The sequence below is a fragment of the Saccopteryx leptura genome, chromosome 4 (genome assembly GCF_036850995.1).
Source record: "Saccopteryx leptura isolate mSacLep1 chromosome 4, mSacLep1_pri_phased_curated, whole genome shotgun sequence".
NCBI lineage: Eukaryota > Metazoa > Chordata > Mammalia > Chiroptera > Emballonuridae > Saccopteryx > Saccopteryx leptura.
Genome location: NC_089506.1, coordinates 216,842,703 through 216,870,375, shown reverse-complemented (window position 1 = coordinate 216,870,375; position 27,673 = coordinate 216,842,703). Strand labels below are relative to the sequence as shown.

General features: G+C 47.1%; 1 protein-coding gene across 4 annotated transcripts in view; it reads left to right on the top strand.

Annotated features, from left to right (window-relative positions):
* Positions 1 to 27,673, top strand: part of ACSM1 (acyl-CoA synthetase medium chain family member 1) — a 53,641-nt gene that overhangs the window by 4,856 nt on the left and 21,112 nt on the right. Inside the window, exons 1-6 of one of the 4 annotated variants that reach the window (XM_066383166.1) lie at positions 5,763 to 5,860; positions 9,202 to 9,443; positions 17,522 to 17,732; positions 21,572 to 21,779; positions 24,669 to 24,809; positions 27,163 to 27,322. In XM_066383166.1, the coding sequence (XP_066239263.1) occupies positions 9,252 to 9,443; positions 17,522 to 17,732; positions 21,572 to 21,779; positions 24,669 to 24,809; positions 27,163 to 27,322 (912 nt within the window). In that variant the 5' untranslated portion in view covers positions 5,763 to 5,860; positions 9,202 to 9,251. Of the gene's footprint in view, positions 1 to 5,762; positions 5,861 to 8,885; positions 8,905 to 9,197; positions 9,444 to 17,521; positions 17,733 to 21,571; positions 21,780 to 24,668; positions 24,810 to 27,162; positions 27,323 to 27,673 lie in introns of those variants that run through there. The other 3 variants (XM_066383164.1, XM_066383163.1, XM_066383165.1) reach the window with 3 other exon arrangements.

Here is a 27,673-nt window from a genome sequence, read left to right as displayed (position 1 = left end):
AAACCTGCGCAGGGACTGCAGGCAACCCACGCCTCCGAAGAGACTGGAGCACTGCAGCCCCGAGCTTCTAAAATGGCTCCTTTTTATAGGGTGGCTATCTAGGATGAGCAAGCATTATACAGAAGCTGATGTGGCTGTTAGCTATTGGCTAGGAAGGTCGTGCGCAGTTACAGGGGGGGTGGGTATTACTCAGTGGAGAATTTCAAACATAAACTTCTGATAAGGGTCTCTGACTCAATGCAGGATGTTGCTGAACTCTTTGTTCTCAGCGTCACAGGGACCTTGTACACTCTTGGCAGCCCCAGCATGTCAGTACTCCCTGAATCTAACAGTACACACACGAAGGAACACAGGTAGCTGGGTACGCCATAGTCTCCCTCCACCAGACTATCAGGGCCAAGTCCCTTTCCCTACTGACCACATTGCCAACAAGCTGAATAAATAGCTCTCACCAGAGCCCTTAGCCTAGCCCAGGGATGTGAACTTAACATATACACTGACTCTAAATATACCTTTCACATCATATACTCACATGCCTTAATATGGGAGGAAAGGTGATTTCTAACCACTAAAGGTTCTCCAATAACTAATGTCCCACTAATACTTAAACTACTACAAGCTGTACACCTCCCAAAGTCAGCAGCTGTAATCCATTGTAGGAGGCAGCAGGCAGGGGATGATCCTATCAGTCAAGGCAATAACATAGCAGACCAAGAAGTTAGATTAGTGCAGGGGTTGGGAACCTATGGCTCGCAAGCCAGATGTGGCTCTTTTGATTGCTGCATCTGGCTCGCAGACAAATCTTTAATAAAAAAAAAAAAAAAAAACCATTAAAAATTTAAAACATTCTCATGTATTACAATCCATTCATTTCCTACCACTCATGTTCATGCTTGCGGGTGGCTGGAGCCAATCACATCTGTCCTCCGGGACAACACCAAATTTTTATTGGATAATGTGAAACGTACATGGGTCATTGTATGGCTCTCATGGAATTACATTTTTTTTTTTTTTCCTGAAGCTGGAAACAGGAAGAGACAGTCAGACAGACTCCCGCATGTGCCCGACCGGGATCCACCAGGCACGCCTACCAGGGGGCGACGCTCTGCCCACCAGGGGGCGATGCTCTGCCCATCCTGGGCATCGCCATGTTGCGACCAGAGCCACTCTAGCACCTGAGGCAGAGGCCACAGAGCCATCCCTAGCGCCCGGGCCATCTTTGCTCCAATGGAGCCTTGGCTGTGGGAGGGGAAGAGAGAGACAGAGAGGAAGGCGCGGCGGAGGGGTGGAGAAGCAAATGGGCACTTCTCCTGTGTGCCCTGGCCGGGAATCGAACCCGGGTTCTCCACACGCTAGGCACGGAATTACATTTTAAAATATGTGGTGTTCATGGCTCTCTCAGCCAAAAAGTTTCCCAACCCCTGGATTAGTGGCTCAAAGGACTCCACCACAGAACCAACTCGTGGCCATCCCCAACTAGAACCCCTACTATATCCTTACAAAACAGGTGAGGATTAAATCTCCTCACAGCCAGAAAAGGGGGACTTTGCCTCTTCCTAGAAGAGGAATGCTGCTTCTATGTCCATCAATCAGGTCTAGTTCGAGAGGCGGCTCATAAGGTAACTGAAAGAGCCGCTAAGATAAGAAAGCATCAACCCACACCCGGGACGCTTGGTTAAACAAAGTCAGTTGGTATGCGTGGCTACCACCCCTCTTAGGTCCCATGACCCTTCTCATCCTCGCTCTAATTTTCGGACCATGTCTTGTACACCTCCTTTGTTCTTTTCTCAAGGACCACCTTAGGACATTTATACCAACTAATCCATTGGAGAGATTATGTCACTTCGAGCCACCACTTCAGAGCAAGCCCTAGCCCAAACCTCAGAAAACCGGGCAGACTGATATTGACAGCCAGCCAACTCCCATTCATCCCCTCCTCCTAAATGCTTCAACGACTCCAACCAGCAGGAAATAGCTACAGAAGAAGAGACCTTCACCCTTTTTCCTTAAAAGACAAAAGGCTGGAATGTTGGGATCCAGTCCGGGGCCCCTTGCCAAAAACACTCTGCTAAGCCAGGTTCAACTTTAGGGAATCTGGTGCCAGGGCAGTTCCCGTACCTCTCCACCTGAGCCAAGCTGACTGGCATCCCACATCCCCTCACCCAGCCTCCCACGGGGACAACTTCCTCAGTAACAGATCCCCTCACCCCACCTCCCCCAGCTTGAGCGGATCCCCTCACCCTGCCCTCAGATTCCACACCCAAACTAACCTCCTGGCTAAGCCTTGCTCACTAACCCTATTTTTATAGGGTTCTGTAGCTTAAACCTCCAGACCCTGGGGGCTGACGCCACTAGGGCCCCAGCCCATCTGTGCACAGATGCATAAATATTATACATTTCTTATACAGTTCGTCAGGCCTGTGCGCCCCTCCTTTGGCGACCTAACAGTAAACTGGGGTAGGTGGTTATAATACTTTCTGAGGACAGGTTTGGAGGCAGGAACCTTGAATTCAGTTGTGATGATGGTAATTTATCTATGTTATCTATGGAATACGAAGGTTAGTATATATTTGGTAATCAGATACATATTGAAGTTAGAACTCAGAGGGAAGGTCAAGATTTTACATGTGGTTTAGGAAAGTATTGAGAGAGAAAGACCTTGTCCGAAGAGAGCGTCCGGGTGGTGTGGAAAGCGAGGTTGAAGGAGTGAAAGAACCGTCCAGACTGCAGACATCTCTCCAGCTCGCTGCTCGGCCCCAGGTCCTGGGCGGGAGACGCATCCACCAGCCAAGTCACCAGCCTCGGGGTCAGCCCTGTCGTCTGCTGTCCCATTGCTGTAGCCGAGGAGGGGCTGCTGACCAGCAACGTGTGTCCGTTGCCTAGTTTCATTGTGAATAAAATAGTAATTGCCTTGAATGCGCAAACCTCGTTACTTTACAGGTCCTACATAGCAAGAACTTTGGCTGTAAGGAGGCCAGCACTTCACTGTGGTTTCAGCATAATGTAAATAAAGATACAATCCAGAAAAAGAGAGAGAGAGAGAGAAAATGAGATGGACAGACTGCATATGGGACGAGAGCAACTGTTGGCTGAGGATGCGTCCTTGGAAAACAGTAACATTTAAAGAGAAAAGAGGAAGAGGATCCATGGACAACACCGTGGGGAAAAAAGACTCAGAAAGACAGGGCAGGATAAGAGAAAGAAGGAATAGACAATTTGGGAGTTGATTGATGTTGCCAAGACCAGCCAAGGGTCAGAACTGAAAAGGAGCCATAGCATTTGACAGCAAAAATATTAAAGAGCTTGTTTCTAGAAAGAAAAAAGTTTCAATAGAGTCATTAAGGGTAGAAAACTGATAGCTGTGGGTCATCAGATAGGGATGAAAAGCACCAGAGGTTTGTTATAAGGTTAAGGAAGGTAAGCAGGCATCCCCAAACTACGGCCCGCGGGCCGCATGTAGCCGCCTGAGGCCATTTATCTGGCCCCCTGCCGCACTTCCGGAAGGAGCACCTCTTTCACTGGTGGTCAGTGAGAGGAGCACTGTATGTGGCGGCCCTCCAACGGTCTGAGGGACAGTGAACTGAACCCCTGTGTAAAAAGTTTGGGGACCCCTGGTAGAGTATTCAGGTCGACAGTAGACTAGGCTACACAGTTACTCAGAGAACTAGGCTGGTAGAGTCTCTGCCATATTTTGCTGTTACCATCTCCACACATGGTTCTAGGACTACTGAGTCAGGGGAAAAGAGTAGCGAGAAGTCAGTCTTGCCCTAGACCAGGAGTGACCTGTGTCACGTCCAACCGGGGTTCACTGGCCAGCACTGGAATGAGGTGGCTTCATTCTAACTACAGGAGAGGCTTGACAACAAAGGACAAGTGTGTATAAAATCCTCAGAGAGTTCTACTATCTCTACCACCTACCCATTGTTACGGCCGAGGAAACTGAGGCACAAGGAGATAAGAAATCTTCTCAATGTCACAGAACTAGCAGCTGGCCAAAGCTAGACCGACACCCAGGTTTCCTGGCCCCAGAGCCCATCTTCTCGACTCCAACCCTGATGTTACGATTCCACAAGAAGAGACACTGAGTTCCAGAGTGCATCCTGTGCACTTTTTTCTTCCTGTCCCCATTCTCTTCTCAAAAGTGACTGCTTCTAGGCCCTGGACAGTCGGCTCAGCAGTAAAGCATCAGCCCGGTGTGTGGAAGCCCCAGGTTCGATTCCCAGTCAGGGCACACAGGAGAAGCACTCATCTGCTTCTCCAACCTTCCTCCTCTCCTTTCTCTCTGTCTCTCTCTCTTCCCCTCCTGCAGCCAAGGCTCCATTGGAGCAAAGTTGGCCCGGGCACTGAGGATGGCTCCATGGCCTTTGCCTCAGGCACTAGAATGGCTCCGGAAGCAATGGAGCAACAGCCCAGATGGACAGAGCATCGTCCCCTGGTGGGCATGCCAGGTAGATCCCGGTCAGGCGCATATGGGAGTCTGTCTGACTGCCTCCCAGCTTCTAACTTTGGAAAAATACAAAAAAAAAAAAAAAAAAAAAAAAAAAAGTGCTTCTTCTGCTTGAATAACAGGGTGTTTTTTTTTGTACTTTGGCATGTTTAGTGTTTAGCCATTAGCTTAACGTGATCAGTCAACTAGCCCCGCCTTTTCACCCACTCCTCTCCATAAAATAGAAGCCTGCCTTGAGCTGGAAGTTCATCATGAATGAATGGATCAGGAAGAGCAAGACCCACCTGTCAGAAGCCAGGGTTTCCCCCTCAGTCACGGCAGGGCTGTTCTAGATGTTCCAGCGATCTTTGGTGGTGACTTTGAGCAGTGGTATTTCTCTGCCTGCTGCAGTGGAGGTTGGGAGGCGAAATGGTCTGGGAACGTTGAGTCAGAATACTGGAGTTCCCCTATCCAACCACACCCCCAACAACACCCCCAAAGTGGCTCTAGCAGAAAACGAACAGTTCAAGCCACTGCCTGTGACGGCCCAGGCTGGCTCAACGCCACCTCCGCATCCGCATGGCTGGGGCAGGCGCCTTTCAGGTACCCACCAGGCCAGCCTGCCGGAGATGCCACCAGACAGATCTCATTCACAACCCCCACTCCTCCGTTTTTCAGACGAGAAGGCCAAGGTTCGCATGGGCAAGTGGCTTGCTTCCACGTGGGCCATCTTATAAGTGGCTGAGGCAGAATTTAAGCTCAAGACTTTGGGATTCCAAAGACCCTGCATTTTGCTGGTACACCACCAGCCTTTCACTTAGAGGCCTGCATTAATAATTGCCAACATGGCTTATGCCAAGCACTGTGCTCTATGCCCTCACAACTGATTTTATCCAATCCAAACAACAACAAAACAGCCATAGGAGATCGGTGTCCCTATTGTCATCCCCATTTTACAGATAAGAAGCCCGAAGCATAGAGAAAGGAGGTCGAAGAAATGGTAAATGGCAGACTTGATGCTTACACTCAAATCCTTCTGCCTCCAGAACACTGCTTTACCTGCTAGGCAACACTGCCATTTGGCTTTCATTTAAATGAGAACATTGGAGGTCTGGTGACCGTTGACTTTATTTGCTCACTCAGACTGCAAGCCACCCTTCAAGAATTGGGAGGTGACTCCCTATATTTTGTTTTCCTAACCCACTGTCTCTCCATGCGGGCCTGTGATTGCTCTCTGCCTGTTCTACCTGAGTAGATCTTCCTCCTTCCGAATCACCTAATTCCTGCCCAGGTCTCCACCCTATCTGTGGCCAGGGGCCAAGTTTGCTTATGTATACACCGCGGAACACTGCTGATCAGACAGTACAAAACACAAAGCTCTCTTTCCCATACCCGTCCAAGACCTGACCCAACTGCTTCCTAGACAGTCCCCAGGTAAGACGGAGGCGAGTGAGAGTGACAGTGTGTATGTGTGTGTGGTGGTGGTGGGGGGTGTCAGTATATACAGAGCCCTGAATTTACCATCTGAAAGCCCAATTTCAAGTTCTGGCAATTCTACTCATAGGTTGGTTGACCTTTGGCAAATCTGTTAACTTCTCTGATACCTCGTTTCCTTAACTGCACAATGGAGGCAGTGAGATTGAGTGGGGGGATGCGTGGGCTAGGCATATGATATGCCTAGCACAGTGGTTGATCAATCTAATTAATGGTCGACAGCTCCGCGTGGGATGCAGGGTGCAGAGGGGGGTCACAAAGACCCAGTGGGTGGATACTTGAAAGAAGACCCCACCGTGCCGTAGTGGTTCAAGTTATACAAAGGGCATGGCTTTCATTTCAACAAATGTCTAATATATCTTATTGGGGGTTGGCTTTAGAATTTGCTGGGTGTTATAAGGCACCTCAACATTTATTGCGCCATTACTCTTTATTGGACACAGTGCTGGCAAAGTGATTTTTGTACATTATCTCACTAATCCTTGTGAGAAGCTGGGTGGTGATGTATTATACCTGTGCCCTCAACTTCAGAGACACAAATAGTGGGCAAAATCACCCAGCTGGTCAGTAGTGAGGCCACATCTGCCTGTGCTGCTCTAGGATCCCCTATGGCATACTGAGTCTGTGGTTTTATCAAACAAACGCTGTTCTCAGGCCGAAGTGTAGTGAGAGATCAGGGCCCTGTGGCCGGCACAGAGCGGGGCGCCGACATGCCTCTCCGAGCCACCGTGCCAAACTGACTTCAAAAGACACGTGAAGGAGTTTGAAAAAGAATTGTCCTTTAAAACTATTTTGTAGGTTGTCCTTAGACCACTAAATTTCAACCATTTTCATCTCATGGCACATAGAAACTATTTACTAAAAATTCTGGGGCACACCCAAAAATATATTATGTTTTTTGCTAATCTGACAACAACAACAACAAAGGTATGATTTTGATTCATTTGCCCCGGATGGCTGTTGTTGTGTTGGCTCTTGTCGCTTTTTTTTATTTGACAATCTAAGAGAGAAGAGGTCGGTGCCCCTAACTAAATAGTCAGGTACTCCATGTGTTAAAGATTCTTGCAGCTCACCGATCGAAAGTCATGCCTTAGACTATGGACTCCAAGGGGCAGGAACTCTTGCAGCCTAACCAATCTCTGATGGTATTAAAACCACATGTAGTGCAGTAAATATTTCATGAACGAGAAGTACATTTATCTGTAGTTGGGACATTCCACGGGCACACTGGGTTTTCACTCCCCAGTTTTTATCTTTAAGCTTTCTGAATTATGACAAAAAGGGAAAGGCTGACATTTTGTTGAGTACTAATGTGTCATGCATTGTGACGAATATGCATACATATACATATACAAATAGTTACAGATACAAATATAATTATAGATATAGTTATAAATATCAAGATAGTAATATGCAGTGACAGATATATCAGTATCAATATGGTTATAGATAGAAATACAGATACAGATGTAGTTATAGATCTAGATAGTGATGGTAGGTATGGGCATAATTACAGATACAGAGATTGATCATTATAAAGACAGATATGCATGTAAAGATAGACATATGAGTATAGATATGTCTGACTTTCAGTCTTCTCAGCACACTGTGAAATTAGGTTCTTAACTTATTAAAGCAGAAGCTGGATACTGTGGTGTCCATGTGCAAGAATTTATCCCTAGTGAAGTCTAGTAAGTCTAATTCCGAATATCAAGCAGCTTCTTTCTTTCTTTCTTTCTTTCTTTCTTTCTTTCTTTCTTTCTTTCTTTCTTTCTTTCTTTCTTTTTATTAAATGAGAGGCTAGGAGGCAGGGAGGCAGAGAGACAGACTCCTGCATGCACCTGACTGGGATTCACCCAGAAAGCCCCCTACAGGATAATGCTCTGCTGATCTGGGGTGTTGAGCAATAAAGCTCAACAACCGAGATCTTCTTAACACCTGAGGCAGAGGCCATGGAACCACCCTCAGTACTTGGGGCCAACTCACTTCAATCGAGCTATGGCTATGGGAGGGGAAGAGAAAGAGAGAAGTGAGAGGGGGAGGGGTAGAGAAGCAGATAAGCACTTCTCCTGTGTGCCCTGACCAGGAACTGAGCCCAGGACATCCACACGCCAGGTTAATGCTCTACCACTGAGCCAACCAGCCAAGGCGAAAAGTACTTGACTCTCAAAGGTATTGGTGAGGTGGCTTTCTCTCAGTCAGCATTCTTATGGAAAGGTAATTCTAGCTTAAGCCAATTTAACACTTAAACTTCAAGAAGGGCCCTAATAAGTGAGGGTTTGCTCCCATAGGAGGGGCATTTGTTGGGATCTGGAGTGGCAAGAAGTTTCATGCGTTAACTCTGATGGATAGGTACCAGCTGCCTGGAAGGTTGTCCTAGAAAAGCCCTTGAGGCCAGACCCGGTCCAGCAGGGAAGGTGCTGTGATGTTAGCCTCATCTGTCCTGAGTCTGGTGGGGTATATTTGTCAAGATACAGACAGTCTCAAGTGACTGAAACTGATCTCAGGCAGGAAGAATTGCTGGCTCACAGCATCCAGGACAGGATATTAACTAAAGAGGGGTGGAGATGCAGATGGGCCTCAGGAACAATATGAGCCAGCAAGTTGGACTCCTCCATGATGCTCTGCCCCTCAGCCCATGTTTATGCACATCAGTTGTCCTCTCTCACGTAGAGCCGTTAACAGAAACCATAACCAGGGGCAGTTCCTCAGAGGCGCACTTCACACTTCCGCCAGAGAGAGCCTGCCTTGGCACTCTTTGGTAACAAGCGCACGGACACAAATTTGAGAGAGGAATTATGAATAGCCCGGTCTGAATTTAGAGAATGGTGAGCAATGACTGCTCAACCCTGGACCAATCAACTTTGAACAGGGACTGGCATCATCTAAAAGTACAGTAGCTTTCACGAGAGCTATACAGTTGGGGTTGGTAGGAAGAGAGGTCTCCAGAGCAAGACTAGCATGGAGCACAGGTCTTTCGAATGGTGAGTTTCTACCACAGAGGGGCTGGCCACATGGCTATCAACCCGGGCTGAAATCCCAGGGGGTGAAAGAGAAGAACTCCCGCAGGAATGCGTACCAGCCTCATCTAGGAGCTGCAATCCCTCCTCATAATTCTCTGCCTGTGGTTCCTGAGTTGGGAAGAGAAATCCTAAATCTTAAGTCAATTAAGTTGTGCCTTCCAAATACAGGTCAGCTAAAACAAAGCTCTAGCCGTTAACTAGAAATGTGGAGGCAAGTTCGGCTCCATGGCTAACCTATTAGCCATCTTCCCAAGGCAGGTGGTGACCTGAGGATCCTGTGCCTGCTTCTGAGGACTGACTGCTCCACCATGCAGTGGCTGACAAGGTTCAGGGCCCTTTGGGTCACCTGCAGATCCGCCCAGGGCTCCTGCCGTGTCCCTCAGCACTTGCGCTACCAGTCTGTGTCAGCACCTGGAGCCCCCAGATGGAATGACCATGACACACCCAAGGAGTTTAACTTTGCCAGGGATGTAGTAGACTACTGGACTCAAATGGAGAAGGTGAGGAGGCACTTGTGTTGGGGGGGGGGGGGGGGTTGGTGGTAAGGGCAGGAGTGGCCTCCCTGACTTATCCTGCTCCTGGCAGGCCGAGGGGTGCAGAGTCAATAGGGATTCTGCCTCCGCTCGCCAGAGTCAGGGGAAAAGCTTCTGTTTTGGGGGTGAGTTCTCCGCCTGGCCATGTCTTCACTTCTCTGAGCCTCAGTGGTTTTTATCTGTGAAATGGGGATAACTACATTTAAGGAATAAGATAGTAGGCCTGACCAGGCGGTGGCGCAGTAGATAGAGCGTCGGACTGCGATGCTGAGGACCCAGGTTTGAGACCCTGAGGTCGCCAACTTGAGCGCGGGCTCATCTGGTTTGAGCAAAAGCTCACCAGCTTGGACCCAAGGTCGCTGGCTCGAGCAAGGGTCGCTGGCTCGAGCAAGGGTTACTCTGTCTGCTGAAGGCCCGCGGTCAAGGCACATATGAGAAAGCAATCAATGAACAACTAAGGTGTCGCAATGCGCAACGAAAAACTAATGATTGATGCTTCTCATCTCTCTGTTCCTGTCTGTCTGTCCCTGTCTATCCCTCTCTCTGACTCTCTGTCTCTGTAAAAAAAAAAAAAAAAGAAGAAAAGAAAGAAAAGAAAAGAAAAGAAATAAGATAGCAGGTGAAAGTGTCTGGTACAGTTAGAGAATTGTGACCACATGCAAAATTCTAATCACAAAGTCAGCAATTGGATGTCAGTCTGAGCTCTGACCTTCAACTAGTGGGACTGTGAGTCTCACAGGAAGTCATCTCATCGAGGTTGGGCTTAACTTCAGGCTACACTCAGGGGGAACAGGGTGGACCACCTGATTGTTCACTGTCGCATAGAGCTGGGTCATGTCATCAATCTTCCTCTGAGGCTAGCAAGTCCAGCTGGAGTCCTCCCTGTCAACTACCTACTGGGGTGTGGCATTAGGGGACATGCGGAGAAACCAGTCCCTGTAGCCTCTAGAATTTACTTGTCTCTTCAGGGGAAAAAACAGGTGCTTGGTTTGTCTTCTCCCAAGAGACAGACCCCAAGGGCAGCAGTGGTGACACCAGGGATTGGGGCAGACAGTGCTTGGGGTGCCAGCTACGAAGTCCCAGCTGCTGACATTCACAGTGTGACAAGTTACCCAGCATCATCTTTGTTCAAAGAGAGAATTCAACTGCGATGGAATCAGAGAGCTGAGAGAAGTGTTAAGTTTCCCAGGACATGCATTCATCTGTTCGTATTCAAGACTCCTGGCCCTTTCCTGGGAGCTTCCTCTTACCCCTTTCTTTTTCCTGTCCCTGGATTTTTATAATAACTCCAAGGAAAAGAGAGCCTTTGCTTACAAAGAGCATGTTTTATATGCCAGCACTTTGCGTTTAATGGTCTGATTAGATGAGCACTTTTCTTCTCCCCATTTTCCAGATGAGATAACTGAGGTTTCCAAGAGTTGTAAATAACCTGTGGAAATCACATACCTAATAAGGGAAGAAGCAGAATTTGGGTGTAGGCTAATTTTAAAACCCATTATTTAATCTGGTCTCGTGATCCGATGACGCCACCATGTCTCCTCCTTCAGACTATAAATTGACTTTCATGACTGCCCAGACCAAACATCTGATGAAGACCTTTTGAACCATGAGATGGGCTGGAGAGGGAGGAGGCAGAGAGGAGCCCATCACTTTTTTTCTGCATTTATCTTCATAAAACTCTTACTGGTTAGTTTCTGCACCAACCCACGGAGATAGCCACCAAGTAAATGATATTCCCACATGGAATGCCCGTTTTTGCTGGGGTTTTACGTCATCGTTATCGGTCACTGTCAGTTCCTCCATATCTCCCAGTGTCTCCGACCCTTCGCACCCTCATCCCATTCACATTCTCTCTTAAAAACACTTCTGATCTGTTTTCTCTTCTCCAATTGCCTTAATCATGATGGGTGTCTCTCACGTTGGGGAATAAATGAATTTTGGAACCTGCCTTACCATCTATAGGTATTGATGCTGCTCCCATTAAGGACTCTGCAGAGAGCACGTCCCTACCGTCCACTCTGTCTTCCTGAACCTACTTTTGCAACTTAACAGTCATCACCCCCAAACTGACCCATGGCCTAGCCAAGAACACAGCCAAACCAAAATAGGGTGGCAGAATTTATTTTGACTCTCATTTCAACACTTGTAAAATGTAAGTAACCTCCAGCCTTTTTTTTTTTTTTTTTTTTTTGTATCTTTCTGAAGCCGGAAACGGGGAGAGACAGTCAGACAGACTCCCGCATGCGCCCGACCGGGATCCACCCGGCACGCCCACCAGGGGGTGATGCTCTGCCCCTCCGGGGCGTCGTTTTGCTGCAACCAGAGCCACTCTAGCGCCTGGGGCAGAGGCCAAGGAGCCATCCCCAGCGCCCAGGCCATCTCTGCTCCAATGGAGCCTTGGCTGCGGGAGGGGAAGAGAGAGACAGAGAGGAAGGAGAGGGGGAGGGGTGGAGAAGCAGATGGGCGCCTCTCCTGTGTGCCCTGGTCGGGAATCGAACCCTGGACCTCTGTACGCCAGGCTGACGCTCTACCACTGAGCCAACCGGCCAGGGCCACCTCCAGCATTTTTATGTGTACTCTTCTGATTGTGCGTGCATGCGTGAATGCGTATGGGTTGCCAAAAAAAAAAAAAAAAAAAAAATCACTATAAAACAAAAGAAAGCGCCTTGTAAGCCAGACACAATAGGTGCAGCCATGGGATGCAGTCACTCATTCAGGCTACCAATTAGAAATCCTGACCGTTCTTGGCAATTAAACTCTCCATTATTCTAGGGTCCTCGAATATCACATACAACTTCAGCTGGTCCCTGCAGCAGCATTCCGAATCTGCTCATGAGGGATTCCATTCACGTCCAAACTCGGTCATTCTGTCTCTTTGATCCCCACGTTCATTTGTTCAGCTAAGACTTGGCGAGCGCCTACATGTGGCGAGCGCTATTCTAGACAATAGAACGAGAAAAGAGATACATACAAGTCTTCGTTCTTCCTCTGGAGACAGCGGGGCTCTCCCACTTCACGCTGCGGGAGAGAGGAGCACAGCAACATTGATATTCGCTTCTGTTTGTTTTGACAAAATCATGACAGGCATGAATTCTTCTTACCGGCCTCTGATGCAATTGAATAATAAACATTGCTCAATATAGTCAGTATGTGTTAACCACAAATCTTAAAAAAACAACAGCTTAATCCCTTTGCCCGATAATGTCTGAGAGCACTTGGTTGCATCATGTTTGCCCAAAGAAATGAATTTACGTACTCTCAAATATTTCAACCGCTTAATATCCAAAAGTCATGTTTACCTGGATTTCTTTGAGCCAGGAGGTCTGTGCTTTGTAGATCCTGGATTTAATTCTGTAATTTTACATAAATAATTAGTAACAACAGCCCTAGGACCTGTATCATTTTAAAGAGTCTTCATGTTCCTCTGAAACTATTAAACCTTCGTCCTAGAGTCCCAGGAAGGAATCCTCCATTGTAGTCACAAAGTCTATACATCTTTGGTAATTCTAATACACGCGTAGTATCATTGACACTAGGATGTAAGTCCCATGAGGTCATGGGGTTTCCACTGTTTCAGTAACGGCTGTGTCCCCAGAGTGTAGAACATGTCTGGCACCTCAACTATTTGTTGAATGAATCTGCATGCACGTAGCACCCTGGACAACAGCACAACCAGCACAAGGCAGCATTGGTGCCTGCGACCCAGCTGTATGTTAGTAGCAGGTGGCTGGCTTTGTCACGGATGTGCTGTGAGAAGGCATGAGGGAATGGGGGGGGGGGGGACTTGGCACAAGCAGGCCTCACACAGAGCCAGCGAGACACTTCAGGAGCCAGTCTGAGGCTTTGAGCCTTCTTCTGTAAAATCGCATCTCAGAATCCTAAGTATTCATTCCCGGGTAGCAGCAGCCAGTAGAACTGAATGGTTGCTGCTTCTTGGAAGGTGTGTCGTTCAGCGGTTTGCCCCTAAGGAACCTGGCGGGCTTCTCTCATTTATGTTACTTGCCCGGCCCCTGTAGGCTCTGAATTTGCAACTTCTGGTATAAAAACAAAATTATCTCAGCCCTGGCTGGTTTGCTCAGTTGGTTAGAGCATCATCCTGAAACACTAAGGTTGGGGGTTCAGTCCCCGGTCAAGGCACCTACGACTAAGTGGAACAACAAAATGAATGCACTCCACTTCTCCTTTCCTCTCTCTGTCTCTAAAATCAATTAGTTAAAAAAACATATTTCAATGTATCTAAATATCAGTGACATAATACATACTACCTACATACTGAATACATACTACATTATACACACAATTAAACATAATGTAAAAAAGTTTTAGCTTCCAGATCTTCAGAGTAATCTTCTTTGGTAAATTCTTTTAGAGCTTGGTAACCAGTCGGTCGGCTTATCCAAGTCCGTTGGTGCTCCATGACTGTCTCCCAAGTTGACTTCTAGCCATCATCTGATGAGCCTGTGAGGAATAAACCCATTTCTTATCAATGGCAATCTACAAAGGAAGAACATGCCATTTTTAACTTTAAATTATATTAAAAACACATTCTTTCTAACTTAAATTACTATCAATTTTATATCTAGTCATATTTAAAATGAATGGTTTGGCCGTAATCTATATCCAAAAATTTGATCACTACCAAATTTAGAAAAACAAATCATTTCCTTTATCCAAAGAAACAGAAGTCTGATTTCATCTTAGATTTCTTTTAATGCTGCAGTTTCTTATCATTCCTTATTTATATCCCAAAGCTGTTTTTTATTTCTTGATTTAATAAATATTTACGGATCGTTCACTGTGTGCCAAGAGCTCTTCTAAGTGTTTTTATAAAGAATTGATAAGTCATCACTATTTTTTGTTGTTGTTGTTTATGACATAATTGACACATAACTATCATTATTTTAAAAAGAAAACAAATATCACCATTTATTTATGTCAAACACTTAAAACACTAGAATACGCACCAAAAATTTTGTAGACATGACCCCATGGTCACTGGCTTGAGCCCAAAAGTCGCTGGATTGAAGCCCAAGGTCTGCCCTGGCCGAATGGCTCAGTTGGTTCGAGTGTTGTCCTGAGATGCAGGCGTTGCCAGGTTGGTCCATGGTCAGAGCACACACAGGAACAGACCAATGTTTCTGTCTCTCTCTCTCCTCTTCCTCTCTCTCTAAAATCAGTAAATAAATTTTATAAAATCTATCAAATCTTTATTAAAAGAAAAAAAGAGAACTTTTTCTGTGCATAAATTTCTGCATTGCTTGATTTTTTACTCTGAACATGTTTTGTTTGGGGAATAAAAAAAATCTTTTTTAAAAAGCCATGCTCAGCCTGACCTGTGGTGGCGCAGTGGATAAACTGTCAACCTGGAACGCTGAGGTCACCAGATCGAAACCCCAGGCTTGCCTGGTCAAGGCACATGTGGGAACTGATGCTTCCTGCTCCTCCCCCTGTTCTCTCTCTTTCCTTTCTCCCTCTCTCTCCTCTCTCTCTCTCCTCTCTCTCTAAAACGGAATAAATAAAATCTAAAAAAAAAGCCATGCTCATTATAGAAAACGTAGGAAAACTAAGACTGGTGATTTTAAAAAGAAAATAAAAATTGGCCATAAATATTTAAAACCATTTACATGTCTTGCTTACCGTCGTATCATTTTGGTCTAAGAAGAGTGCCTAAGAAGAGTGCCTAAGAAATAATGAGAAAGTAATATTGAATGAATAAGTGAATTATTATTATTAAATTTGGATTATAATGTAAATATGGTTTTGCTTTTATAAATTGATATTATATTGTTGGCATTTTATTGCAAACAAGTGTGAATTTTTTGTTGGCTTATTATATTCTGTAATTTTGTAGACAGCATGTAGTTAGCTGCTATACAGTGGTACTTTGAGATACGAATTTAATTCGTTCTGTAACTGTAACCGAGCTCATAAGTCAGTCAGCTCATATATCAAACTGCTGATACTGGACCCGTGCGCCAACGCACCAATAGCGGCAGCTTCCCGAATCACGACTCGTATCTCGGAATTTTGCTTGGATCTCGAACAAAAATATGGACCGAGTCGCAGCTCGTATCTTAAAAATTCGTATGTTGGTCTGTTTGTATCTCAATGTACCACTGTATTTTTCTTTTAAGTGAGAGGAGGGGAGATAGAGACAACTCCCTCATGTGCCCCAACTGGGACCCACCAGGCAACCCCCGTCTGGGGCCAATGCTCCAATCAACCAAGCTATCCTCAGTTCCTGGGGCGATGCTTGAACCAATTGAGCCTCTGGCTGCGAGAGGAGAAGATGTAACGAAGTTGTACAGGGAGGGGAAGAGAAACATATGGTCGCTTCTCATGTGTACCCTGACTGAGGATCAAACTTGGGACGTCCACACACCACGCCAATGCTCTATCCGCTGAGCAAACCAGGCCAGAGCCATTGCTCAAGCCAGTGACCTTGGGCTTCAATCCAGCTACCTTTAGGCTCAAGCCAGTGACCATGGGGTCATGTTTATGATCCCACGCTCAAACCGGTGACCCCATGCTCAAGCTGGTGAGCCCATGCTCAAGCTGGACAAGCCCTCACTCAAGCTGGTGACCTCAGGGTTTTGAACCTAGGTTCTCAGAGTCCCAGGCTGATACCTGGTCAGGCTTTTATAGTTTTCCTTTGTGTGTAGTTGATATTTTGTAGCGATATGTAGTGTTTTGATTCCCCTTTCCTTTCCTTCTATGTATGTTTTGTATATTGTGTCTATTACATATAGAGTCTTAACATTATACCAATTTATTTTAAACTAATGAACAACTTAACTTCAATTGTATATAAAAACTCTAGTCCTTTCTAGCATTTCACCCTCATTGAATGTTACAAACAAATTTTACTCTTTTCCTCCTGTCCCAAGGAGGGACTTGGAATTGGGTAACTTCCTCCTGACCACACGGCACCACACCAGAGAAGAGATGGTGCAAAAGTGAGCACGAACATCACAAAATGTCCTACCCTCCTGAGTAGGGTGCTGACTGCTCAGGCATTGGTTGGTTGCTGCAGACCCACCACCAGTTCCCGAGCTCCCACGGGGCTATTTCAGTCTGTTTACTTGACGTTTCTCTGCAGGAAGGGGGGCCTGAAGCTTCCCAGTCTGCTTCTTGCAAATTTCACCTTTAGAAATACCTTAATTAAAAAAAATTATTCAGATATTCAGAACCTAAACTAACCTCTTTTATTGTGTAGCAATTATGTATAATAATCGTATTGTTTATTGAGCCCTTCCTTGTGCCAGGCACTGTTATGTATACTTTACTCATCTAAATAACTCATTTAGTCTTTACTACCTTCTAGGTAATGTTATTGTCCTCACTTCACAGGTGAGAAAACTGAAGCACAAAGAGGAGCCCACTGTCTGTAGGGCACTAAGACAAACACATGGGGAAATGGAACTTTAAGCCTTAATTAACGTGAAAGCTATTGGTGTTTTTATGTGACTTGAGAGGAGGTGGCTACAGTAGATCAGAAGAAGTTGGTTGGATCACCATTGCCCCCAAGTTTATTGGCTTTTTTTTTTTTTAATTCAGTGAGAGGAGGGGAGGCAGAGCCAGACTCTCACATGCATCCCAACTGGGATTAACCTGGAAAGCCCACTAGGGGGCAATGCTCTTCCCATCTGGAGCATTGCTCTGTTGCTCTGCAACTGAGCTCTTCTTAGCACCTGAGGCAAAGGCCATGGAGTCATTCTCAGTACCCAGGGCCAACTCGCTCCAATTAAGCCATGGCTGTAGGAGGCAAAGAGAGAAAGAAGCGAGAGAGGGAGGGGTAGAAAAGCAGGTGGGCACTTCTCCTGTGTGCCCTGACAGAGAATTGAACTCGGGACATCCACATGCTGGGCCAATGCTCTACCACTGAGCCACCCGGCCAGGGCTCATTGGTTCTTAACTAATTTAAAATGGGGTCTCGGTCCCTGAGCTATGCTTACACTGGACTGTGACTATGGCAGCGGACTGGGGAAATAAGTGCCCTTTTCCTTTGAGACGGGAAGTAACCCTTGCTGTATCATCTTGACCAGGAAGGCAAAAGAAGCCCAAACCCTGCCCTGTGGTGGGTGAACAGCCATGGGGACGAAGTGAAGTGGAGTTTTAGAGAGGTGACAGACTACACCTGCCGTGCAGCCAACGTCTTCACACAGAGCTGTGGCCTGCAGAAGGGAGATCGGCTCGCCCTGATTCTGCCCCGAGTGCCTGAGTGGTGGCTGGCTACCCTGGGCTGCATCCGAACAGGTCAGTGACTCAAAGACACGTCAGTAGACCTTAGGGACGGCCTAGAGCCAATTGTTCCTAGATGATTAGGAGCTTTCTCTTCCCTTCCACGCTTTCTTCTTCACAGTCTTTCTCTTTCTCAGCCTCCCTCAAGTACATTTCACTCCTCACTCACTCTCTCCCTTACACTGACATGTGCTCGGATGCAAAGTCATAGTTCTCTTTCATTCACACACACACACACACACACACACACACACACACACACACACACAAACTTTCTCTTGCACAGTCTTGGCATTGCTTTTTCTGTTTTTTGTTTGAGGTTTGCAAGAGAAGAGAGAGACAAGAAAGGAGAGAGATGAGAAGCAACGACTCATAGTTGCATCACTTTCGTTGTTCATTGATTGCTTCCTGTATGTGCCTTGACCCAGGGGGCTCCAGCCGGTGACTCCTTGCTCAAGCCAGTGACCTTAGGCTCAAGCCAGCAACCTTGGGCTTCAAGCCTGCGACCTTTGGGCTCAAGCCAGCAACCTCACATTCAATCTGGACAGTTTGCACTCAAGCTGGAGGAGCCCACACTCAAGCAGGTGACCGTGGTGTTTCAAACCTGGGACCTCAGCATCCCAGGTCAACACTCTATTCACTGCGCCACCACCTGGTCAGGCCAGTCATTACTATATATTTTAAGATTCATCAATTATTAACCTTTTGCCATATTTGAGCCTCTACACCAACTGAGCTATTTAAGAATCAGTTGCAGCCTGAGCAGCTGGTGGCGCAATGGATGAGTGTTGGACTGGGATGCGGAAGGACCCAGGTTCGAGACCACGAGGTCGCCAGCTTGAGCGCGGGCTCATCTGGTTTGAATAAAGCTCACCAGCTTGCACCCAAGGTTGCTGGCTTGAGCAAGGGGTTACTCGGTCTGCTGAAGGCCCACGGTCAAGGCACATATGAGAAAGCAATCAATGAACAACTAAGGTGTCGCAATGGAAAACTGATGATTGATGCTTCTCATCTCTCTCCGTTCCGGTCTGTCTGTCCCTGTCTATCCCTCTCTCTGACTCTCTTTCTGTGTTTCTGTAAAAAAAAAAAAAAAAAATCAGTTGCAGACAGTGTGACATCCAGAAATACCATATAAATACCCATAAACACTGGATCCTAGACCTTTTCATGACATAATCACAGCAGACTGATCACACGAGAAGTCTGACACTGGTAAAGTTACCTGATATGTCTCCATAGTCAAGATCCCTCGGTTGTCTCAATGATGTCCTTGAGAGCCCTTTCCTTAAGTCCAGATCCTACCGAGGGTCGTGCACTGCACTCAGTTGCCATGTCTTCTCAGTCTCCTTTACTCTACAGTGGTTCCCCAGCCGTTTCTGCACGACAATGACATTCTGGAAGTGGCTAAGCCAGTTGCTCTGCAGGAGGTCCATCCAAAGGCATATTTCTGACTCTTGCTTCACGATTACATTCCTGTTAAACATTTTTAGCAGGACTGCTGGGAGGACAGTGTTGTGCGTCTTTCAGCGCATCACCTCAGGGCACATACAAAGTTGTTTTGTCCTTACATCAGTGACACTGCTTTATGGTGTTAAAAAGGCAGTTTTAAAATTTTATTTATTTATTTATTTATTTATTTATTTATTTATTTATTTATTTATTTATTTTAAAGGAGGGGGGGGGAGAGCAGGAAGCATTAACTCCCATATGTGCCTTGAGTGGGCAAGCCCAGGGTTTTCAACTGGCGACCTCAGGTTCCAGGTCAACACTTTATCCACTGCACCACCACAGGTTTGCCTGACCAGGTGGTGGTGCAGTGGATAGAGCGTCGGATTGGAATGAGGAGGACCCAGGTTCAAGACCTCGAGGTCGCCAGCTTGAGTGCAGGCTCATCTGGTTTTAGCAAAAAGCTCACTAGCTTGGACCCAAGGTCGCTGGCTTGAGCAAGGGGTCACTCAGTCTGCTGAAGGCCCACAGTCAAGGCACATATGAGAAAGCAATCAATGAACAACTAAGGAACCGCTACGAAAAACTGATGCTTCTCATCTCTCTCTGTTCTCGTCTGTCTGTCCCTATCTATCCCTCTCTCTGTCCCTGTAAAAAAAAAAAAGGCAGTATTTATCCTTGTAAAGGTGCCTTTTCCCATTATAATTGGGAAGTAATCTGTGGAGTAATACTTATGAGACTGGGAGAATAACCTCTTCCCTAACTGTTTGTCACCCTGTGGTTTGAGTATCCGCTGTTGATTCTTGACTGGATTGGATATTATTATGGTGGTTTCATGTGAGGATTTCCTGTTTATCTCACCCCCTCAACATTTATTAGCTAGCATGCTTTTGTAGAGATTTCCCTTTCCCTTCTAATTATCTCTCTCTCTATCTATGTAATATAGAATCAGTATGGGACTTGTGCCTTCTTTTTTGAAACACTTCAGTTAAATCACATGCTGTATGCATGTTCACACCACAATCTGTTCATGCTCTTGCTTATATATTCTCTCTCTCTCTCTCTTTCATCATCATTTCTTACAAATAAAATAGTTGATTAATCCACCAAGGTCATGTGGAATAAAAAATTAACAGCCAAAGCAGAGGGAGCGGGAAGAAGACATGTCATCTGTGGAGCTAGGAGCTGGGAGCTGGCCTGTGAGAATCCATGACACGAGCTGAGCCGTCTGGGATAAGCACCGCTCAAGAGCAGTAGAAACAAAGGAAGGGAATTCCAGGACTGGGCACCACACATGCAGAGGGTTAGAGTCAGGAATCACCTCGGTGAAGAATGGCCATTTTGAAACAGAGAAAAGAGCTGTGGGAGAGAAAGGTTGAGAGTGGGCAGCACCTTCGATGTTAGCATGGGGAGTGTGGTGTTTTCCTGCAGAGAGGGCCCAGGTGTTAGTGAAGAGAAGGAATGTAAAGGGGGAAAGCCAATACTCTGTGGAACTCAAGAAGGTTCAGCGCAAGGTATCAGGTGGAGAGATTAGAATCCTACAGGTGCACACAAAGACTTGAACTAATTGTTGGTTATAGAAGACGGAAGGGAAGGTAGGAAAGTTCAGAGGACAATGTGGTTAAATTTGGATATGAGGAATAAAGGAAAGAAGGGAGATTCGCAATGACACAGGGACTGACAGAGAAGGAAGTGAGAAGGGAGGGGAGAGTGGGGGCAGGGATGCCCCTAGTTCTGACGTCAACACACGGTTTGACTTGCATCTGTATTCCCAGATCCCATGTGAACTGGTGCGAAGTAGGTTCTGCCTGTCGATGGGCTGCACTCATCCGGAGTAAAAAGGTTTAGGGCAAGCTTTTCAAATTTTAGAATGCATGGGAATCATTTTTTTTCTTTTTTTTTTTTTTTTACTCAGTGAGAAGAGGGGAGGCAGAGAGACAGACTCCTACTTGTGCCGGACTCCTACCCAGCATGTCCACTAAAGAGTGATGCTCTGCCCATCTGGGGCCCTTGCTCTGTTGCAACCAGAGCCATTTTTTTGCGCCTGTGGCAGAGGCCATGGAGCCATCCTCAGCACCCAACTCACTCCAATAGAACCATGACTGCAGGAGAGGAAGAGAATAGAGAGATAAAGAGAGAGAGAAGCGAGAGGGGAAAGGGTGGAGAATCAGATGGGCAGTTCTCCTGTGTGCCCTGGCCGGGGATCGAACCACAGACATCTATGCGCCGGGTGGACATCTAACACTGAGCCAACCGGCCAGGGCCGGAGATGTTAAAATGCAGATTCCGATTCAGTAGGTTTGGAGTGGGGCGCAGGATTTCATGTCCTACTTTGCATAACCAGAGGTTAGGGGATTTCTATGCTGAAAAAGCAGGCCTCAAACAAATGGTTTCTTTCTCACCCCCAGGGATTATCTACGTGCCAGGGACAACCCAAATGAAGGCCAAAGACATTCTCTACCGACTAAATAAGTCTAAAGCCAAGGCCATCATGACCACAGACACCCTTGCCCCAGAGGTGGAATCGGTGGCTTCTGAGTGTCCTGCTCTGAAAATCAAGCTCCTGGTGTCTGATCGCAGCCGTGACGGGTGGCTGAACTTCCAGTCTCTGATAAAGTGAGTTTCCGGTCGAATAAGTGTGCTCTCCACACACTTATCAATGTGTGCACACTTAGCAGTGGTGACATAGGCCATCCACTCCCAAGCACTAGTAAACAGGCAGACCAGGTCTGACCCCAGGAAACTCTTCCTAGCTATGTCACTTACTTGCTGTGTGACGCTGGGCTAGTTCCTTCCCCTCTCTTAGCTAAGGTTGCTCTGTCTGTAATATAAGGAAGGACATGGTACTTCTATGCCTCTCTCACTAAAACATGATCACCCCCGGAACTGTGCAAAGGAGAATGTGGAAAGTCAGAGGATTAAAATCAAGCTTCTTAGAGGATGGGAATCTATAATAAAATATCATTCATATACTAATACATATGAGTAAGTTGAGTGAGAGATTAAAAATTAATCTTTAAGGTGAAACTTGAGGCTGTGGTTAGCAGGGAGTTTAGGGAGCAAACATTTTCTAGGGGCGGGGTGCCATTAGCGACACCTTCTTTGTAGGAAAGGTCAGGGGAATATGGGAGGTAAGAAAGACCCCTTCCACCTCCAAAACTCTGATTCTGTAAGCCTTCAGGCATTTATGATATGACACACACCGTGGGCCTAAGAAATGTACAAACCTGTAGAGAATTCTTATAAGAGTTTATCCAAGCCAGACTGACCACGTACGCTGGGGAGCAGCAAGATCTCAAATGCTCCAGAGAGTAACAGTCTTGCTGCTTTTTTATGCACTTGAAATTAAGAACAGGGTGTAAGTAAGATCACATGGAGGTGGGAGAGAGCCAGGTGGGGACTGGATTACTGGTAATAAAATTATGTGCTCTCTGAGGATTAATACCCCCCCCATGAAGGGGTATTACTTTTCATATTTCAAAGGTGCATTAATCTAGATGCACAAGAATAATGGTCACGACTGTGTTAGAACCTTTAACTGAAGAAATGAGCCCGTGCATGACTACCCACCACGTCCTGCCCACTCAGGAATTAGAAATCAGATCACCCTGTGAAGTTGGTTCTATAGAATCCCTTTTCCCCCATACACAAAACGAACCATGAGGTGTTTCTTTTCTTCCTTGTCGTAAATGGCAATATGTCGTCATTTCTTATGGCTGAGTGGTATTCTATTGTGTATATGTCACACATCTTCTTTATCCAGTCCTCTATCGAAGGACACTGTGGTTGTTTATATGTCTCGGCCACTGTTATGTTATGCTAGATTCTAAAGTCAGAGAGTTCAATTTAAAAAGTTTAAATAAATAATACCATTTAAGAAGCCCTTCAGGCCTGACCCGTGGTGCTTCAGTGGATTAAAGCAAGGACCTGGAATGCTGAGGTCGCTGGTTTGAAACCCTGGGCTTGTCCGATCAAGGCACATATGGGAGCTGATGCTTCCTGCTCCTCCCCACTTCTCTCTCTCTCTTCTCCCTAAAATGAATAAATAAAAACCTTTAAAAAAAAAATCTTAAAAAAAAAAAAAAAAGAATCCCTTCAGTCGCCTGGAGTCAGAATGGCACCATTTCTGAGGAAGAGCCGGTGTTTCCTCCAGCATTTGGATAAGCTGTAGTTTACCTGAACAGCGCAGGAAGCTGACTTCCAACCACTGCAGCCCCAAGACTGAGTCTAGAGGCTCCCAAGAATCAGGCCGGCTGCGGGAACTGTAGATTTGACCTGCGGTCTCAGGTTTACAGCAGGGCTGATGTACACACTTCTTCTTTCATACCCCCTCTCCTTCTCTCCCTCACCCCTCATCACAAAGGCTATGGAACTCAATTCCTGTGAAGCCAGTGTGTGTATAAAGCAAGCTTAGCGGTGTGGTTAGGAGCACAGTCTACGGATGAGCTAGGTTTGGACCTGGCTCTGCCACTGGCTGGCTGTCTGTCTTCAGGCAGGTGACCGAACCTCTCCCAGCCCCGTTTCCTCTTCCGCGAAGCCGGCACGACAAAGTGGGCACACTCACCTCTTAGAATCCCTCTGAAGATTGAATAGGCTCTTATTTCTAAATCATTTAGAGCGTTTTCTGAAACATAGTAAGTGCTGTTTCCATATTTGTTAAATTAAAAAGTAAGCCACAGGCCTAATCAGGTGGAGGGGCAGTGGATAGAGCGTTGGACTGGGACACGGAGGACCCAGGTTCAAGGCCCTGAGGTTGCCAGCTTGAGCGCGGGCTCATCTGGTTTGAGCAAAGCTCACCAGCTTGAGCCCAAGGTCGCTAGCTCGAGCAAGGGGTCACTCGGTCCGCTGTAGCCCCCCCTTCCCCCCCCCCCGTCAAGGCACATATGAGAAAGCAATGAATGAACAACTAAGGAACCGCAACAAAGAATTGATGTTTCTCATCTCTCTCCCTTCCTGTCTGTTTGTCTCTCTCTCTGACTCTGTCTCTGCCCCCCCAAAAGTAATCTGCTGTACTTTCCCCATTTTTTAGGTTTGGTTGTCCAGCCACTCACTGCTTTTCTTTTTTTTAAAATTTTTTATTTATTCATTTTAGAGAGGAGAGGGAAAGACAGAGAGAGAGAGAGAGAGAGAGAGGAGAGACAGAGAGAGAGAAGGGGGGAGGAGCTGGAAGCATCAACTCCCATATGTGCCTTGACCAGGCAAGCCCAGGGTTTTGAACCGGCGACCTCAGCATTTCCAGGTCGACGCTTTATCCACTGCGCCACCACAGGTCAGGCCTTTCCCCATTTTTTAAATGAAGAAATGTCAGTTCTCTTATGCGAGTCCCCCATGGTCTCTGTCTGATGCCCCAGACCTGGAGAGCCAGTTTTCCCTGGAGTGTCGCAAAGCCCTGGTTTTCTGACTGCGAGCCTCCCGTCGTTCCTCTTGCTCACCCTGAGGATGGGAGCCAGCACTTCTCCCCTTGTCAGGGAACCTGACTTCTCTTCTCTGTTGAATTCCTTGCAGATCAGCATCCCCAGATCACACCTGTGTTAAGTCAAAGACCACAGACCCAATGGTCATCTTCTTTACCAGCGGGACCACGGGCTTCCCCAAGATGGTAAAACACAGCCATGGCCTGGCTTTACGGTCCTTCCTCCCTTCGTGGTAAGAAAGAGGGCACCAACTTGGCTGGGTCACCATCAGGGGCAAGCCGTGTGTGCGCACGTGTGCGTGTGCGTGGGTGCGTGTCGGGAAAGGTGCTCTAAGCGAAGCCAAGTCCATCCTGCTTCCCCTCTGCCCTCTTGGGCTCGGACCACGGAGGGTCTGAGAGGCGAGCGCCTGCACTCTTCAGTGTTGGTCAGTAGGAGCCTTCGAATGACAAAGAAGGCCCCTCTGAGCACCTACAGGGGCCTGGAGGAAATATGGGGGAGGCACCAGGCGTTCTGCAGGCCACACAAATGACAAGTGTCTTTGTCACTGGTTCCAGGGTTTGGTGAGGGGAAGACAGACGTTCTAGCAATGTGACCTGAGGTGACAGGCCCTCTATTGTCCCACATGATGAGCAAATCAGACTTGCAGTTTCCCAACCATGAGCCATTAAGGAAAATGGCACCTGGGACCACGCCACTGCCTTTAACCTAAAATAAATAATGGCAGAGGCTGAAACTACAGCCTTGGATTAATCATTGAATCAATTTTAAAACGAGCCTCTTCTCCCTCTTCCCTCCTTCTCCCCCAACTGCTAATATTCAGAGCAGACCAAGTTCTCTGTATTTTCTACCTTATTAACCAGACCAGGGGCAGGAAGCTGTCGTGTGGACACTGGGTATCTGTGCTAACAGTAGCCCTGAAACAACAAAACCCTGGAGGAGTGGGGTGGGCAAGGGAGAAGGGGAGGGTTTTCTGTATAGTCAGAATAATACGAAAGCACAAAGATATAAACTGTAGCATTCAGCCTGACCAGGCGGTGGCACAGTGGATAGGGCATTGGACAGGGAGGCAGAGGACCCAGGTTCAAAACCCCGAGGTCGCTGGCTTAAGCGCAGGCTCATCTGGTTTGAGCAAAGCTCACCAGCTTGAGCTCAACGTCACTGGCTTGAGCAAGGGGTCACTTGCTCTGCTGTAGCCCCAGTCAAGGCACATATGAGAAAGCAACCAATGAACAACAAAGGTGCCACCACGAAGAATTGATGCTTCTCATCTCTCTCCCTTCCTGCCTGTCTGTCCCTCTCTCTGTCCTTCTCTGTCTCTGTCTCTCTCTCTCTATCTCTCTATCTCTTTCTCTCTCTCTCTCTCTCTCTCTCTCACACACACACACACACACACACACACACACACACACACACACACACACATGTAGCATTCACACAGGGCAGAGATTTGAGATGAGCTGGTGCTCAGGGTGTAAGGTGAGGGACAAACAGAGGAGCAGAGAAGTGAGCCAGGCCCCGATCATACAGGATCATACAGGGTCGTGCGAGCTTTGCGATAGAGATTGGAGCTCATTGGGAAAACAATGGGGAGGCCCCGAAAGGTTTATACCAAGGAAGAGACCTGATCAGACTTGTATTTTGAAAAGATCACTGTGGCTACAGGATAGGGAATGGGTTAGAAAAAGAATAGACTTAGAAAGATTAGTTTGAGGGTCTTAGAACAATTTAGGTGCCAGATGGTGGTGGCTTGGACAAGGTGCTGGGGACATGAAGGTGAACATATTTGAATTTTAGGAGAGAGACTGGGCAGGGCATGCGGGCTGGATGTGGGAGTCAAGCCCTGGTTGCGGGCTTGGACGGTGATGAGGTTCCCTGAGATACAGAGAACGCTGGAGAAGAATTAGTCTAGGGAGGCAGGAGAGACTAGGATGCTTTGGGCTGGAAGCACCTGAGAGACATCCAAGGAGAGATGGTCCGGGAGTTGCTGGGTTCCAAGCTCAGAACAGAGGTCCCCTGGCTAGTGATTTCCTGTGGACGTGTCCCGGTCCTGAGAGAGAAGGGATGAGGGAATGTGGGCGCCTCCCCAGGCCCCTCACTTTTGTTAGGAAAGCCCCTCAGAGCCAAGCCTGCGAGTGCAGAGTTGTGTTTTTCTCAAGGAGTTACACCCATGGAGGTCCCGCGGAAGCAGTAAGAGGAGCCTCTGGGTTCCACTTCTCTCTCCATCCTCCAGCTATTTCCATTGTTTTGATGCTGTTCTCCCAAAGGCTCATCCCTTATTATCCCCAAAGGGCAGCCAGCCTTGCCCCAGACTATACCAGTAATAGATCTGAGCCGGCAAAAAGAGCGACAGACTTCCTCCCAGTCTCAGGGAACATGATGATTGAACCAGTTAAAGTCACACGGGACCAGGAGATAGGATGGCGTGTACCCTTGGGACCTGGGTGGGAGTGAGTCTGGAGCCCCACACCAACCACGTGACATGAATTGAGAATGAGTGGGGCGGCTGCTGTGAGACCCGGCTCCCCCAGCCCGCGATCCCGTCCCCCCGCTGTTACGTAGCTGAGACCGCTGTTTTTTGGAGTTAGCAGGAAATTCCTACATCTAAAGATGCACGATGTCCTCTGGTGCCCGTCAGATCCAGGCTGGATCTTGGCGACTCTGGGGTGCCTGATTGAGCCTTGGACAGCAGGGTGCACGGTCTTCATCCATCATCTGCTCCAGTTCGACCCTAGGATCATTGTACAGGTAAGAAGACGAACCTCTCAGTATCAGTGAACTCCCAGAAGTGACTCAGGTTTCAAGCAGAAAAGCTGGACCCTTCTGAGAAATAGTTTAGACAACAAAGAAGCCCATTCGGGTAACGGAACCCGGGTTCTGGGTTCCTCGGCGCTCGATCAGTCATTGTATCAGAATCGCCCGGAATACATATTTTGAGAAATTAAAGCAACCAGAACAAGCTCAGGTCTCCTGGCTCCTCCAGAGCCAGTTATCTGGGGAAGGGGGGGGGGGGGGAGGTGAATTTAATGAAGTTTTTAAAAATCAGAGCCTGTGGAATATGATGTGTCTAGTTTTTTTTCACACATTTACCATTTATTG